Source organism: Mesoplodon bidens, assembly GCF_964165515.1.
Source record: "Mesoplodon bidens genome assembly, chromosome: 1".
Classification (NCBI taxonomy): Eukaryota; Metazoa; Chordata; class Mammalia; order Artiodactyla; family Ziphiidae; genus Mesoplodon; species Mesoplodon bidens.
Window position 1 is genome coordinate 92,749,214 of NC_138176.1, and position 14,682 is coordinate 92,763,895.

Below are 14,682 nucleotides of genomic sequence, written 5' to 3' on the forward strand. Positions count from 1 at the left end.
TCTGGACTCTTACCAATCTTGTTTGACATCAGGCCATGAAATTAAAACTATCTTGACAAAACTGATAGATAATCTTCTTAGGGTCATGGTTCAAGATCTGGCATGTTGATAGTTTTTACTGTCCTTAGCCTTTATTTTAAAGGACCACAAAGAGTGTCTAACAGAAGAATATTTGAATATCACCTCACTTGAAAGGAGAGCTAATTCTGGTTGTATGAGGTCGCTTTTAATCCTGAATCTCTTCCTTTTACCTTCCCCAGATGAGACAGTGCTATTACCATTCTTAATGTAATGTTACTCTCTATTACGCTATCAGATCATACGAATTTTTGTTTTTCCATGGCATTTCTTGTATTTGTTGTCAGTACTTGGAATAAAATGATTAAGTTTAAACTAATGAACTTATATACAGAGAATTATATATTCTTAATAAATATTTGTAATAATGTGTGCCAGATACTGTCCTAGGACAAGGAGATACAAATATAAATAGAATACACAGTCCCTGCCATCAAGGAGCCCATACTCTAGAATGACTTTTATGCATACTGTGCGTACCTGAGTGAAAGTGCATGTACAGATCCTTCTTTGTGAAAACCACAGCTGATTTTCCTTTGTTGAAAAATCAACAAATTTTAATTTTTTAAAGGTGAAACTGACATTCGAAAATGCATGTGCTGTGAAAAAGCAAGCAACTCAACCGAGACAGAAAAAGGCACAGTCAAACACAAGTGATTTAATCAAACTTCCATGGGGAGAAGAGGACAAAGGTACCCAGCAGAATATTCTAAACACTCCTCACATCGTTATGTATCTCACGCTACAGCTCGACTCGGAAACATCAAAGGAAGAGGTGAGTGTCTTCTCAAAAGTGCAAAGGAAAAAAGTAAGGACCTTTTTATAGTCTTCCAAATGATTCTCAGTCATTCTATGTCTTATGTTTTTGATATGTCTCTTACACGCAGCAGTCTTCAAATTGACAAGCTCAATGAGTCCATTTATAGAGATTACTGAAATATTTGAATTTGTTTCTTCTACCTTCTTTAAAAATTTCTATTTGAATTGCTTTTTTCATGATATTTTTTAAACTATAGTTGGTTGCTTGTATCATTATTATTCTTGCTGTATATTCTTATTTCTGTTTTCTTGTGATTACTCTAAAAATTTTATCATGATATTTCTCTTAACAGATTCTAAAGTTAAATACTATCTTAACCCCTTTTCAAAATAATTCAAGGCCTTTAGTACACCTTAACTCCAATTTTCCCCTCTTCACCTACATGCTATTGTCATCAATATTTCAGTGCTATAATTTTTTTAAATTCTACAAGTTGGGCATAATTATACTACTAGTACTACTACTTATTATTATCATATTTTATACATTATAAAACGTATAAATTACATATCATAAAATGCATATTTTGTACATCGTATTTCATACAGATGAGTCATCTTTAAATTTACATATATGCTTGCCATTTTCTTTATTCACTATTCGTAAATCTCAGGCTGACCTTATTTGATCATTTTTCTTCCTAAAACATATACTTTAGGCATCTCTTTTTAATGAAAATCTGTTGGTGATAAATTCTTTTTGTTGTTATTTATTTGATGATGTCTTTTTCACCCCTTCTTGAAAGGTAGCTTTATAATTCTACATTGTGAGAATAGGCCAGTCGCTATAACAAAGAATCCTAATGTCTCAGTGGCTTAACATAGTAAAAGTTTATTTCTCATTTCAATGTACATGTTCCTGGTCAAATGGCTCAATGATTTGAGCCCTTCATCCAGTGGTTCCATTATTCCCAAGGACTTCAGAGTCCTCTGTTGGATCTTTTCCATCTAGTTGGCCAATGAGAGAAGAGAGAAAGCATGCAATATCACATGGGACATTTCAGAGGCCTAGCTTAAAAGTAGGAACATCACTCCTGTTCATGCTCCAATGCCTAGAACTAGTTATATGGTCTCTCCCAATGCAAGAAGGTGAGAAATATAGTCTTCCTGTGTGACCAGAAAGAAGGTGAAGTCAACACATAGCATTACTTATGCCAACTAGGTAGAAAGTTATTTTCTCTAATCTGTTCGAAGATAGTATTTCTTTGTCTTCTGACTCATAATTGCTGTTAATAAGTCTACTGTTGGTTATTTCTTTTAAGGAATCTGTCTTTTATTTTCTTTGTTCAGTTTCTTGCTTCTGGTATGTCCAAACTATTTTTAACCTCTCCATAGTGTTTTTTTGTTTTTTTGTTTGCTTAAACAGTCCTATTTTTATTTTTAGAAGTTCCTAAAAAGTTTTAAACTAATCTACATGCAAATCTGCCATGCTATTCCTAGTAGTCTTTTGTTGTTTGCTTGTCTTAGTGATTCTATACTTTATTTCTCTAAGCATCTCATACGTAGCTCTTCTTCATTCTATATCTTCCCATTCCAATATCTCTAAGTCCTAATGGGGACTCTGACTTGTTGTGGCTTACCTTGTTATTTCCTTGGGTATCATTGACTAAACTTACTGCTTGATTTTATCTTTGGGAGTCCTGTGGTTCTAAATGGGGAATGCCTTCCTTCAAAGAGAATTTGCTTCTTCTGCTTCTATCACTGACAGAGAGCACTTAAGCCTCACTAAAGGGTCTAGGTTTAATGCAATGGTCCTAGGCCCAGCTCACCTACCTAGCCACTGGTAGGTGTCAGCCCTCAAGACAACCTGCCTCTGTCCTTCTGCCCACTACTCACCACTCCCAGCTGAGGCCCCAACTTGCTTTGCAGTGCTGGGGAAGGGGGTTGGAAAGGTATGGAGAAGATGTCATTGGAAACCTCTCCACTTGTTATATATCCAGCAGTTTAACAAGTATTTTTTGGCCATGAATCCAGTTGTTTTACAGCACAAGGGTCTCAGAGCATCTAGTTTACCATAATGCTTTGAGCAGAAGTGAGATCTAAAAAGTTTTTACCTAGTTTACATTTCTTTCCTTTTGAAATCCTTGCAGCCTATACTCTCAATGCCAAACCCATTTTATCCAAAGGGTGTATTTCCTTGTGTTGCTTCTTCATATGTCAAAATTTAGCCAATAATTGAACTGGGAAGGAAGGGATTTACTTCTACATATTTTTATAATTTTCTGTGTTCTGAAAAATACATGGAGACCTAGAGTTGATAATTCTAATTTCTTGCACGTTTTACTAGTCCTTTGTATCTTTAGAACAATAAGAAATTTAACCATGTATTAAATAGAACACACAACATATTTCTGGGATGGTAGCATCCTGAATCTTTCTATGTCATCTTGGAGTAGGATAGTGCTGAGGCCTTTTGTCATCCTTGCCTTTCTTTCCATGGGAAAGTGTGTAGATGTTTCTCTAATGAACAGGTTTCTGTCTGTCGACAGCCCTGTATCAACACTGTAATTAGGAGAGGCTTTTTATTCTTACTGAACAGAGTGGAAACTGCTGCAAATGCATGCTATTAATGAGTGCTTTAAAATACAGCTAATTAGGGAAGAGATATGGGAACATATGTATATGTATAACTGATTCACTTTGTTATAAAGCAGAAACTAACACACCACTGTAAAGCAATTATACTCCAATAAAGATGAAAAAAAATACAGCTAATTAAATTGGTTAGGAACTGTAGAGCTTGCCAGCTCTTGAATTGTGAGGCTTTCTGGGCTGGTCGCAGCAGAGGTTGGAATAGAGACTTTCTCAAATGACCTTTGCACTCCGGTATTAGTTATTTTACAATTAAATGTCATAGGGTCATTTTGTTTTCATGTGAGTTACATATTTAATACCAGCTTGTTTTCTTCAAGTTACAAGATTTGGACATTTTTTAAAAAATGGATCAAAGACTATATGGTTATTTGTTTAAAGTGGTTTTTGGTATTTGGCTAAATACAGTAAGTTTATTTACCAGTTAAGGTTTAAATTTATCAAGTAGACATAACAGATGATCTTCACTGGTGTTTGAGTTAATTTCTAGAGATAAAATGTTTTACAATAGTTTTACACTATTACAGAAATTTTGAGTTGTTAGGCAGACTGTATTTGGCCCACATAATTCCATAGCAATTTTCATGTACTGAATGTGCTTAATAAGTATAAAAAACAGATGTGTCCAGTTTATTTATATTTTATCCTAATGTAAAAGTTGCGAAGGCATGGACTCCAAGTCGCATAATTATTTCTTGTAAAGAGAGACCAAAGCAAAGTGTAGAATGCTCTTTAGAGAGAGAACCAAAGAAAAGATACAGTATTTTAAGAGTTTGGGCTTTCAATAATGGCTATGTTAATATTTATGGATATTGTTATTAAGTACCATAACTGGAAATTACTCTGAATTCTCTATGGTTTCTATCTAGGAATTTTAATTTTGCCTGCTTTTAATTTGTCTTGTGAGAAAAATAGCATGTTGCTTTAAGTAATAGCAAAAAAGTGAGGCACAGAATGATTCAATCCATCATGTAAAAGTACTAGCAATGCATATCTTGATTTTGCAATTTATAAAAATGAAATTTTTTAAAAACTGTGTGTTTCCTGGGAATATGCTCTTCTTGAAAATAGAAGACTATTAAGCATTTTGTGAATAATCTTATGGATTTAGTATTTTCCGTAATTTAAAATGTCTCTCTTTTAAAGTTTGAATACAGATTAATTTGTGGTGGGCAAACGCTTTCAAATTTAAACAGAAGATTTTATAATATCATAATACTTCTTTCTTCCTATCTGCATGACTTTAATTTAGTTTTGTATTCTCACTCTGTAAGTTTAATTGCAGTCTTGTCTTGTGTTTCAATAAAGATTTAATGGTTTCACCAAAGATGAAGCTTATCTTAAAGACTCCTAAAATTTACATTTGGTGTCTGTGTGCATATGTAACCACAGGAGATAAGAATATCTATATAATGAAATATAAATATTAGTATTTTAATTTATTGTAAAGGGAGATTAATGTTTGAAACATTGTTTGCAATTAGTTGTAATTATTCCAACTAATCACTGTCCTACTCAGCATATGTATCATGACTAATTTTGACAGTCTCTAACTTATTGTCAAATGTGGTATTTTAAATACTAGGTAATGTGTTAAAATTCCAGGCATACTTCTCTCCTTATGTTTGAATAAACCTCCCACTGAAGCTGAAAGGAATCTTTTTTTTTTTTTCCTTAATTTGAAGTCTGAACTTGCCATGAAAAATATAACGGTTGGAAAATTTGGGGGGAATTGACATTTCTATTTCTTTGTATTTAACAGCAGGAAATCCTATATCATTATCCAGTATCTGATGCATCTCAGAAACTTAAAAGTGTGAGAGGGATATTTCTCACACTCTGTGACATGTTGGAAAATGTAACTGGGACACAAGTTACTAGGTAATAATTGATTTTTATTTAGCTTTAATTCTCTTTCTCTCAAGTTCTTTACCTTAATTCTGACAAACAAAATACTAAGACAGGTATCTATTATACAAATATATTTGTATCTATAATGTAAATATTTATATGGCAGATATGATGTCTGCAGATATTTTGTTTCTCACCTAGGTTATTTCTACTAATCATCTATTTAGAATGTAAGTTCCTAGTACAGTTGTAGATCTGGATGTTTTGGACTTTAACAAAATTGGATTAATGACTATACTTTAGAATTTCTTCGTGAAGGCAGTCTCTCTTAAGCACAGCATTATGATGAGTTTGGGCTTTTTTATGACTTTATCTTGATTATTAACTTGCTTGACAATAGCTTTGTGGTTGGTAAGGATGACTGAATACTGAATTTTTCATATAGTTCAAAATATTTTGTTCTGTTCTTAGAACAATGATAGAAAACACACAATACACATACACTTTAGGAAGAGTATTCAGAAGGCAGTATCATCTGTGCAAGTTCACTCAGTGATGGATAAGCAAACTGGTGTTAAATAACTTTTTGAAAGTTGATTATAGAGCCACACATCCCATTCCATGTTGATTTATCAAGTCTTGACTTTGAAATATTATAGTTAACTTATGGAAAAAGAAGGCTCAAAGTTTTTGAGTTTTGTTTTTGCTTTTTTCATAAAATAGATCTATAGATTATAAACCATTTTTCTTCGTTAATATTTCAACAATTTCAGACTTTACCAAAATAGTTTATCTCAAACTTTAAGAGCTCCTTAATATTGACAGAATATCAAATCGGATTTTCTAGGCTTTAATTTTTCTTTTCCCATCTTCTGATTAAAATGACACCTCTAGGACTTTTTTTTTTGAAGTATATAGTTGGCTTACAATGTCGTGTCAGTTTCAGGTGTACAGCCCAGTGATTCAGTTATACACACACACATATATATATATTCTTTTTCAGATTCTTTTCCCTCTATAATAGGTAATTACAAAATATTGAGTGTAGTTCCCTGTGCTATACAGTAGGTCCTTGTCTAGGATTTTAATAGATGGGATCTGCAAGATAACGGGAAGAATTTCCTTGTTTTTCTAAATGAAAGTGATGTTTAACTCTGGGACTTTTAGTACAGTGTATATAGAAAAGATTAGTTCATTTCAGAATACTAGTAACCGAGGCTCCATTTAGTCTGTAAATTCACATTTATAAAAGCATGTGATAGGCCTTTTAAAATTTTTTTAAATTGCTTTATTGAGATATAGTTCAGGGCTTCCCTGGTGGCGCAGTGGTTGAGAGTCCGCCTGCCGATGCAGAGAACACGGGTTCGTGCCCCGGTCCGGGAAGATCCCACATGCCGCGGAGCAGCTGGGCCCGTGAGCCATGGCCACTGAGCCTGCGCGTCCGGAGCCTGTGCTCCGCAACAGGAGAGGCCACAACAGTGAGAGGCCCGCATACCGCAAAAAAAAAAGAGAGAGATATATAGTTCATATATCATACAATTCACCCACTTAAAGTGTACAATTCAATGGTTTTTGTATATTCGAAGATATGTGAAACCATCACCAGAGTCAGTTTTAGAACATTTTTTTATCTCAAAGAGGAACCCTGTACCTTTTAGCTATCAATGCACCTACGCCACCCCAAGCCCTAAGCAACCCTTAATCTACTTGCTGTCTCTATAGATTTCCCTATTCTGGACATTTCCTAAGAATGGAATTGAAATATGTTGTTATTTGTGACTAGCTTCTTTCACTTAGCATAATGTTTTTAAGGTGCAGGACTCATTTTTAATCTTATTAGTAAGAAAATGTGTTTAAGTTTCCCCATGTGGAAACCAGTAAATATATAGAGAAAAACTTTTTTGTGAAAGAATATGAAAATAATTATTATTTCAGGGATTCCTTGGAAGCTTTCTTTTGAAAAAAAATTGCGTAGAGTCAGTTAATGTTAGCAAAAGAATTTCAACATATTTTTGCTGTAATGGGTCTACTTTTGTTTGACCTAGAGTTTTTTGTGGGTTTTTATATTTCAGAATATGTTTTTGTTGTACAATTCCTTGCCTTTTCTGTGTGGCAGGTATATGCCAAGAAATTTGCTGATTAAGCGTGCAGTTCTTAAATCATACCATATGTAATCTTTTATGAATGACTGTTTATAATTTTATGACATTTAAAGATGTTCTAATTTCATTTTGACTCTATTTCTTTTTAGCTCATCCCTTCTTTTAAATGGGAAACAAATTCATGTAGCTTATTGGAAAGAATCTGACAAGCTGTTGTTAATTGGCCTGCCTGCTGAGGAGTAAGTTGAGATGTTTGTTTACCTTAAAATCATTTCTAAAATACTGCTAACAAAGTCTGTTTCATTAAAATGATGACATTTTTGTCAAAGGTAAACTCAAGAAGTTTTACAATTTAAAGGTTTGCTGCACTAGTATAATGGCTACCTGTGTTCATTTGGTATGAATAGTATAGAAAGGTACCAGGAAGGCCCAGCTAGACCAATTAGTAAGGGTGGAGGCCGTCAATACACTTTCCTCTGAGATATGGCCAGTACAGAGGTGGCTGAGAGATGAGCTTGTCCTCTGCTCAAACTTTTGACAGTATCGTGGTTTGGATTTTGCATGTTTACAGTTTTTTACTGTTGATGATTTTAGAGAATTAAGGGTCAGCAGAGAGGCGTTTTGCCTCGGTGTTGGGCACCTTTGACCAAATAATGAATATTTATCTTTAAAGTGACTTCTCTAATGGTATGTCTTATATTATCATGGTCTCCTTCTTAACTTTTTTGCAAGTATTTTGAAAAATGTCTTATTTTAATAGTTGGAGGTAAGAGCAGGGCTGACCATTTATACATTTGGTAGAAGTGAGTTACTAAATCAAGCCCACACTCAAAGGGGAAGAGTATCAAACAACTGTGGACTTGTTTGAACACCACAAAGAGGAATTCCAAAGGAGGCTTCAGTGAAAAATATCAGTTATTATGTTTTAAAGTGGTCTTTAATTTTGGGCAGAAAGAGATATGATCTATCATAAATGTGGGATTCAAAACTTTTAACATGAGGGGATAGTGGTGCCATTATATATGTTAAATGATGGCTCTCTTTTACCAGCTAATGTGCATTTTTCTGTCTAAAACCCTGCTCGGAGACTGCCCTATGCCAATGGGTTGGATCGTGAAAAACTGAGTTGTTTTGAAAGAACAAGAATCGGAGAACATCCAGAATAAGATACCTTAGGGTGTGGTGGCAGGGTGAAACATCTGCCTTTGGACTTTCATAGTAGCCCAAAAGGCAAAAGACAAGACACAGATAATACAATGGTGAGATAAGGTAGTGTGGGCAGTTAGACAGCAGAGAGGAAGGCCCAGCTAAGGAACTGAGCAGAGACTGCTTCCCCACTTTCTGATGCCACCAGCCAGATTAGTTAGGCAGACAGAGCCAGTTTCCAGGAGAGGTTTTACCCTGAAGCCAAAAAAGGACTGTCACTGCTGAGCTCTGGATCCAGGTTGTGCTGGTTAGGGGATGCTTTAGCCAATTCTCAACCTTTGTTTCCCGGGGTGGGAGTGGGGAGGCGGGGTCTTCCCTAAATACTTATGTCATCCCTATCCTAGAGAACTTGGCTTGTTAAGTTGGAATGAATTCGAAGGTCCTCCTCCTTCTCTATCCTGAGCTTCAGGTCAGAAATAGCCCTAGCCACCTCTTTACCCAGTTCTCTTACTGCTCATAGCCACCACCCCGTACCAAACTCCTTTCCTTATTGCATCTTGTTTCACATGACTGTGGAAGGTTATTATTATTCTCCTTTGTTTAGACTGGAAAACAGAGTATTGAGAGGTCATGCACAAGCACCTCCTCAGTGTCAATTTATATGTCTCTGTATCTCCAGCATCGTACAGATGGTTTGTAATTGAACTCTGGCAGCCCTGGGATTGTTTTTCCCTTGTCTGTCTTAATGCCACAGTCTGTCCTTTCTTTCTTCACCACTGTGCCTTTTACAAGCAGGATGAGAAAAGTGTTGCCTCACCCAGGATACAGTGGAGCAGATACTCCAGGAACATGTGTTTTCACGGGGGTAGATCATCTTCCTGTGACAGCTGCAGTCAATAGCGGGGACCTAACCAGGAAGACAGTGTGAGGTAGTGGAGAGAGTAACCTTGGAGCTAAGGAAATGAATGCCCACCAGCAGGTTCTATTCCCTGGGTGTGCCTGCAGAAGTTGCTTAACTTCTTAAACCTCAGTTATACCCACTGGTATAATGGGAATAAAAGACCTGCTCTGTAAAATTCTTACAAGGCTTCAATGAGAAAATGTTAAGTTCATTTCTTTCCTTTCTCCTACTTTCTTTCCTTTCTCTTTCATTTAAGGGTGTCTTTTTGTCACAAGAATTAGAGGTTAAGTTGAGATCCAAGTATTACTGGAAAGTGTCAAGAATTTTAACATTTCTTTCTATAGGCCCAGATACTGAACCAGCTGCTTTATACACATTAATTTTATTTAATCCTCAGAATGAACCTGAGAAGGCTTAGTGATTATGGTCCCATTTTACACATAAAGGAAATTGAACCCTAAGGGGGTTAACTAATCTCCATATAGATGGTGATATAAAAGTGCCTACTTGTAGAACCCCAGATATAGACATCAAACTCTTTAATTGCTAATACAGGAAACAACTATTATACACAGCTATACTCACAGTTAACACACATGCTTCTCATATTCTTCACGTATAAAATGTAAAGATGATCTGCTTCTTTTATATTATGAATCAATTGATTATGTTATAAATGAACAGATGTATTTTTGCTTCTTTTTAGAGTTCCTCTTCCTCAGCTAAGGAATATGATTGAAGATGTTGCCCAAACCTTAAAATTTATGTATGGTTCTTTAGATAGGTAAGTACTTCTTTGAATTGAACCTCAAGTTTTAAGTATATGATTCTAAATCACTTTTTTGCACTTAATAGTGTTCCTTGGTTGGCAAGTTAGTTGTTTGGGTTTTTTCTTATGATTATTATTATTTTCTCATCCTTCGTGACTGGCTTTTATTTTACAGCTCTAGGCAGTTTTTCATTGGATCCATTGCTTTTTCTTTTTTGGTCTCATATGTTACTTTTGTGAAATAGTGATGTAACCACAATTATATTCTGATTTGATGTATTTTTGTAGGGGCAAATGTAAGAGCATTTCTTCAGAACAGGTACAGAAAAGAGTAAGAAGTTTTTTGTGTTTTCCTCTGATTATAACATTGTCAAATTCACTATCCTAAAATGTGATACTTTTTCCTTAAAAAAATTTTTAGTAAAAAAAATGTATGTGCTATTAAAATAAATAAAAGACATGGTAGAGAAGGTAAATGTCTATTTAGTTTCATGTATATTCTTCCATATATTTTCTATATAATATGAATATACATACTCTTTTTTTACATATGTGGGCTCATATTATGCATATTTTTCTGCTTCTTGCTTTGTTTTTATAAATTTTTTTCATATAAATTTATTTATTTTTATTTTTGGCTGCCTTGGGTCTTCGTTGCTGCACGTGGGCTTTCTCTAGTTGCGGCGAGCAGGGGCTCTTCTTCGTTGCGATGCGCGAGCTTCTCACTGTGGTGGCTTCTGTTTGTTGCAGATCATGGGCTCTAGGTGCACCGGCTTCAGTAGCTGTGGCTTGCAGGCTCAGTAGTTGTGGCTTGCGGGCTCTAGAGCACAGGCTCAGTAGTTGTGGCTCATGGGCTTAGATGCTCCACAGCATGTGGGATCTTCCCGGACCAGGGCTCAAACCCGTGTCCCCTGCATTGGCAGGCGGATTCTTAACCACTGCACCACCAGGGAAGCCCTGCTTCTTGCTTTTTCAACCTTGCAGTATGTGATGTATCTTTCTTGATCTGAAAGAGGAAATTTGGGGTAACCATTTAATATTTGAACATGTAAAATTATGGGTGGAAAATCGATGTTTGTAAGTCTCAGTACTTCAGAGGGCTAAAATGATGCCTTTGCTTTCAAAGCTTTAAGAGTATATCAATATAAAAATTCAAAGACAGTTTATACATCTTTCTAAACCATAGTAGTATCAGATCTCTGTTTATCTAGAGTAGATCTTTATTGTCACTGTTCTCAAAGCCGCCTAAAGGAATTTTTTATGGTGATGCCATCTGAGAAAATTGTCTAATTTGCAGTATTTTCCTCCAGGAAAATACATACACCTCCCTCTCAAACCCAATTACTTATTAGCATTTTCCAAATGTGTGAACTACAAAAGACTGGGCAGCCATATACAGTGCTTTTACCTTTTACTAATAAGAAAAATTTTAACCAATAAAGAGTATAAACGCTTAAGGTGGTTATAAACTACCTCCTTAAATTTATACTAGATGAACAAACCTTGCTATGTTTTGCCCTAATTGAAGCTTTCTATTTCATAAAACTAGAGATAATCAAAGATTAAGTTCCTGCAATGAATTCTGTATATGAAGATAAAGCAATTGGAGTTGTTCTGCAAATTCCAATGGAGTAGGTTGGGGGCAGAGGGACTCTTAATTTCTCTGAATTTCATTTTGAAATTTAGCTTCCATTGATTTGGAAGTATCTCCACGTTGACAGCAAATTTAAGCAGTTTCTTCTTGCCTAGGTGGGAATTTGAAAGGCAAACTAAGATAATAAATGTAAAGATCCACTGAGTTCTTAAAACCAAGAAGCACTATGGATCCAAGATATTGTTAATAGTCATTTTGCAATATTTTTTTAATCACAAGGTTTTTTTCTGATTATGAAAGATATTAAAGGCCATTGTGAAAAATTATGAGAAGACTAAAATGTCCAAAAACTTAAATTATCTTTTTCAAGTTGTGAGCTGGTTAGTTCCCTGTGAGCCACAGAAAACTGATTATACATTAATAAAGTTTAGTGTTGTGATCAAATTAAAGATATAAGTATCCTTCATCATTCCCAGCCAATCCATCAGCAAATCCGAACCAGTCTGTCTCCAAAACACATCTCAAATCCATCCATTTCTCCCCATCTTCACTATTACCCTGTCCACCACCATCTCTCACTACTACAGTAACTTCCTGATTTCCTTGCCTCCATTCTTGCCTCTTTAATTTCCAAAGTTACAGTGACCTTTCTACATTATTATCTGGCTCCCACATACCTTTCTGATTTCAGATCTCAATCCACACCACCCCTCTGTATTGTTCTGCAGGCACCCTGGACAAACTTGTTCCCACCCTGGGCTTTTGCACTCTTCCCTCTCATTAGACCTTCTTGACATCAGGATCTCAGCTTAAATGCCCTGTTCTCAAGAGACCCTTCCCTAACCATTTGATCCAAAATAGCCAACCAGTCACCTCACCCATTTAGATGGTCCTGTTCTCTGCTTAGGCCTTTGTACAAGTTCATGTTTTTACTTTTTGTTCATTTGTTGTCATTCTCCAGTAGAATGTGAGCTCCGTGGGAGCAGAGACCTTCTCTTTTGTCTTGATATTTTTACTGCTGTACTTCCATCAATGAGAATAGTTCCTGAAACATAGTAGCCACTCAAGTAATTAGTTGAATGAATCAGTGAATATTATTCTGATATATTAATGGTATATATACCAGTTATTGTGTTATCCAGTACTTTATACCAGTGAATGGTTGTAGGTAATACTATATGCTACTTTTACATGGCTAAAACCAAGTTGTCTTTTTTTTTCAAGAGTTTTTAAATAGTTATGCCTTCATTACTGAAGAGGGGAGGAAATAGGCTAATTATGTATTTACTGTATACCAGTAAGTAATAAGCATAATAAGTACTTACTATGTACTGGTACTTTGCATGAGAGTTAGATTGTATTATCCCCATTTTTACAGAGTTGGGGCCAAAGTTCAGAGAAAGGTTAAATGATTTCCCTGTGAGGTTTACCTAGTAAAAGCAGTGATAAGATTCAAAGTCAGATCTGTTCTATTACAAAGCTCAAAATCTCTTTGTTATCCCGTGTTGCCGGAAAGATACTGGGACTTGTAAATGGTTGAGAGATAGTCAGAGGTAAAAGCGAGTTACATTTTTTGCAAAAGGGGAACTTCAGCCCATTCTGTTATAGATATACCACTTGTGTTAGCCCTTTGGTTTTCCCGTAGTACCATCTGCCCTATGTATTTGAGAATAGGCTTTAGGGTAAAAAATACTGACAGGGTGAATTTCTTAACACACTCCATCAATAACATAGCAGTAATTCTTATTAAGGGAGGAGAAGTAAGGAAGAGAACCTATGTAGTTAGGAAAGATCCAGTCCCCTTAGGAGCTTACAAGCAATGACGACCATTTCTGTATGTTGTTCTAACTTTACAGCTCTTGTTTTTTCAGTGCCTTTTGCCAGGTTGAGAATGTTCCTCGTTTGGATCATTTTTTCAGCTTGTTCTTTCAAAGAGCACTTCAGCCTGCTAAACTACATTCCAGTGCCAGTCCCAGTACACAACAATATGATGCTTCCAGTGCAGTACTTTTAGACAATCTCCCTGGAGTTCGGTGGCTCACACTTCCACAGGATATTAAGGTAATCTTAGGTGTCATAAATAAGAATCAGAGCCAGTTGCCTTATATTCTTTTTTTTTTTTGCTTTGTGGTACACGGGCCTCTCACTGTTGTGGCCTCTCCCGTTGCGGAGCACAGGCTCTGGACGCGCAGGCTCAGCAGCCATGGCTCACGGGCCCAGCCACTGCGCAGCATGTGGAATCCTCCCAGACCGGGGCACGAACCCGTGTCCCCTGCATCGGCAGGCAGACTCTCAACCACTGCGCCACCAGGGAAGCCCGCCTTATATTCTTTATCTTCTCTCTCTCTTTTTCTTTTCTTAGGCTTTTTGTTATTTTCAGGGTTATGGGTAAGAGTTAAAGGGGCAATTGGTTGATAAGGTAGGAGGTTCAGTGCAGTGAACTTTTTCTTTCTAAAGAGAAATTAGCTCTTTCATCTTACTTTAACATTTAAGCTTTGTTGGAATACTTTTCAGAAATCGTAATTATATGGTGTGTCTTACTTTTGAATTTTGTGATTTAGATTTTATAATGCAGGGTCATCGAGTCAGGTAGATGAAATGACTGGCTAACAAATTAATAATAGCAAAATCTTTGTTTACATGAACATTTGTAATTAGCTTTTGCCCTGTGCCAGAGATAGATCACTAAAGGTAAGATTCATGATGGTTAAACATTATCAATGTGACTTTAGTCATTTCTGTACATCCAAAATAACTTTACTGTTGAATGATTGAAAAGCTCATTTCAGACATTTTCATCAACAATAATGTATTTAGCCACAGCATTTGT

General features: G+C 35.8%; 1 protein-coding gene across 3 annotated transcripts in view; it reads left to right on the forward strand.

Annotated features, from left to right (window-relative positions):
- INTU (inturned planar cell polarity protein) overlaps positions 1 to 14,682 on the forward strand; it is a gene marked incomplete at its 5' end in the record, with an annotated part of 79,010 nt that overhangs the window by 41,310 nt on the left and 23,018 nt on the right. For 2 of the 3 annotated variants that reach the window (XM_081240847.1, XM_081240845.1), the window contains 5 exons: positions 650 to 853; positions 5,252 to 5,370; positions 7,592 to 7,681; positions 10,196 to 10,273; positions 13,724 to 13,913. In XM_081240847.1, the coding sequence (XP_081096973.1) occupies positions 650 to 853; positions 5,252 to 5,370; positions 7,592 to 7,681; positions 10,196 to 10,273; positions 13,724 to 13,913 (681 nt within the window). The remainder of the gene's footprint in view (positions 1 to 649; positions 854 to 5,251; positions 5,371 to 7,591; positions 7,682 to 10,195; positions 10,274 to 13,723; positions 13,914 to 14,682) is intronic. The other variant, XM_081240846.1, reaches the window with a different exon arrangement.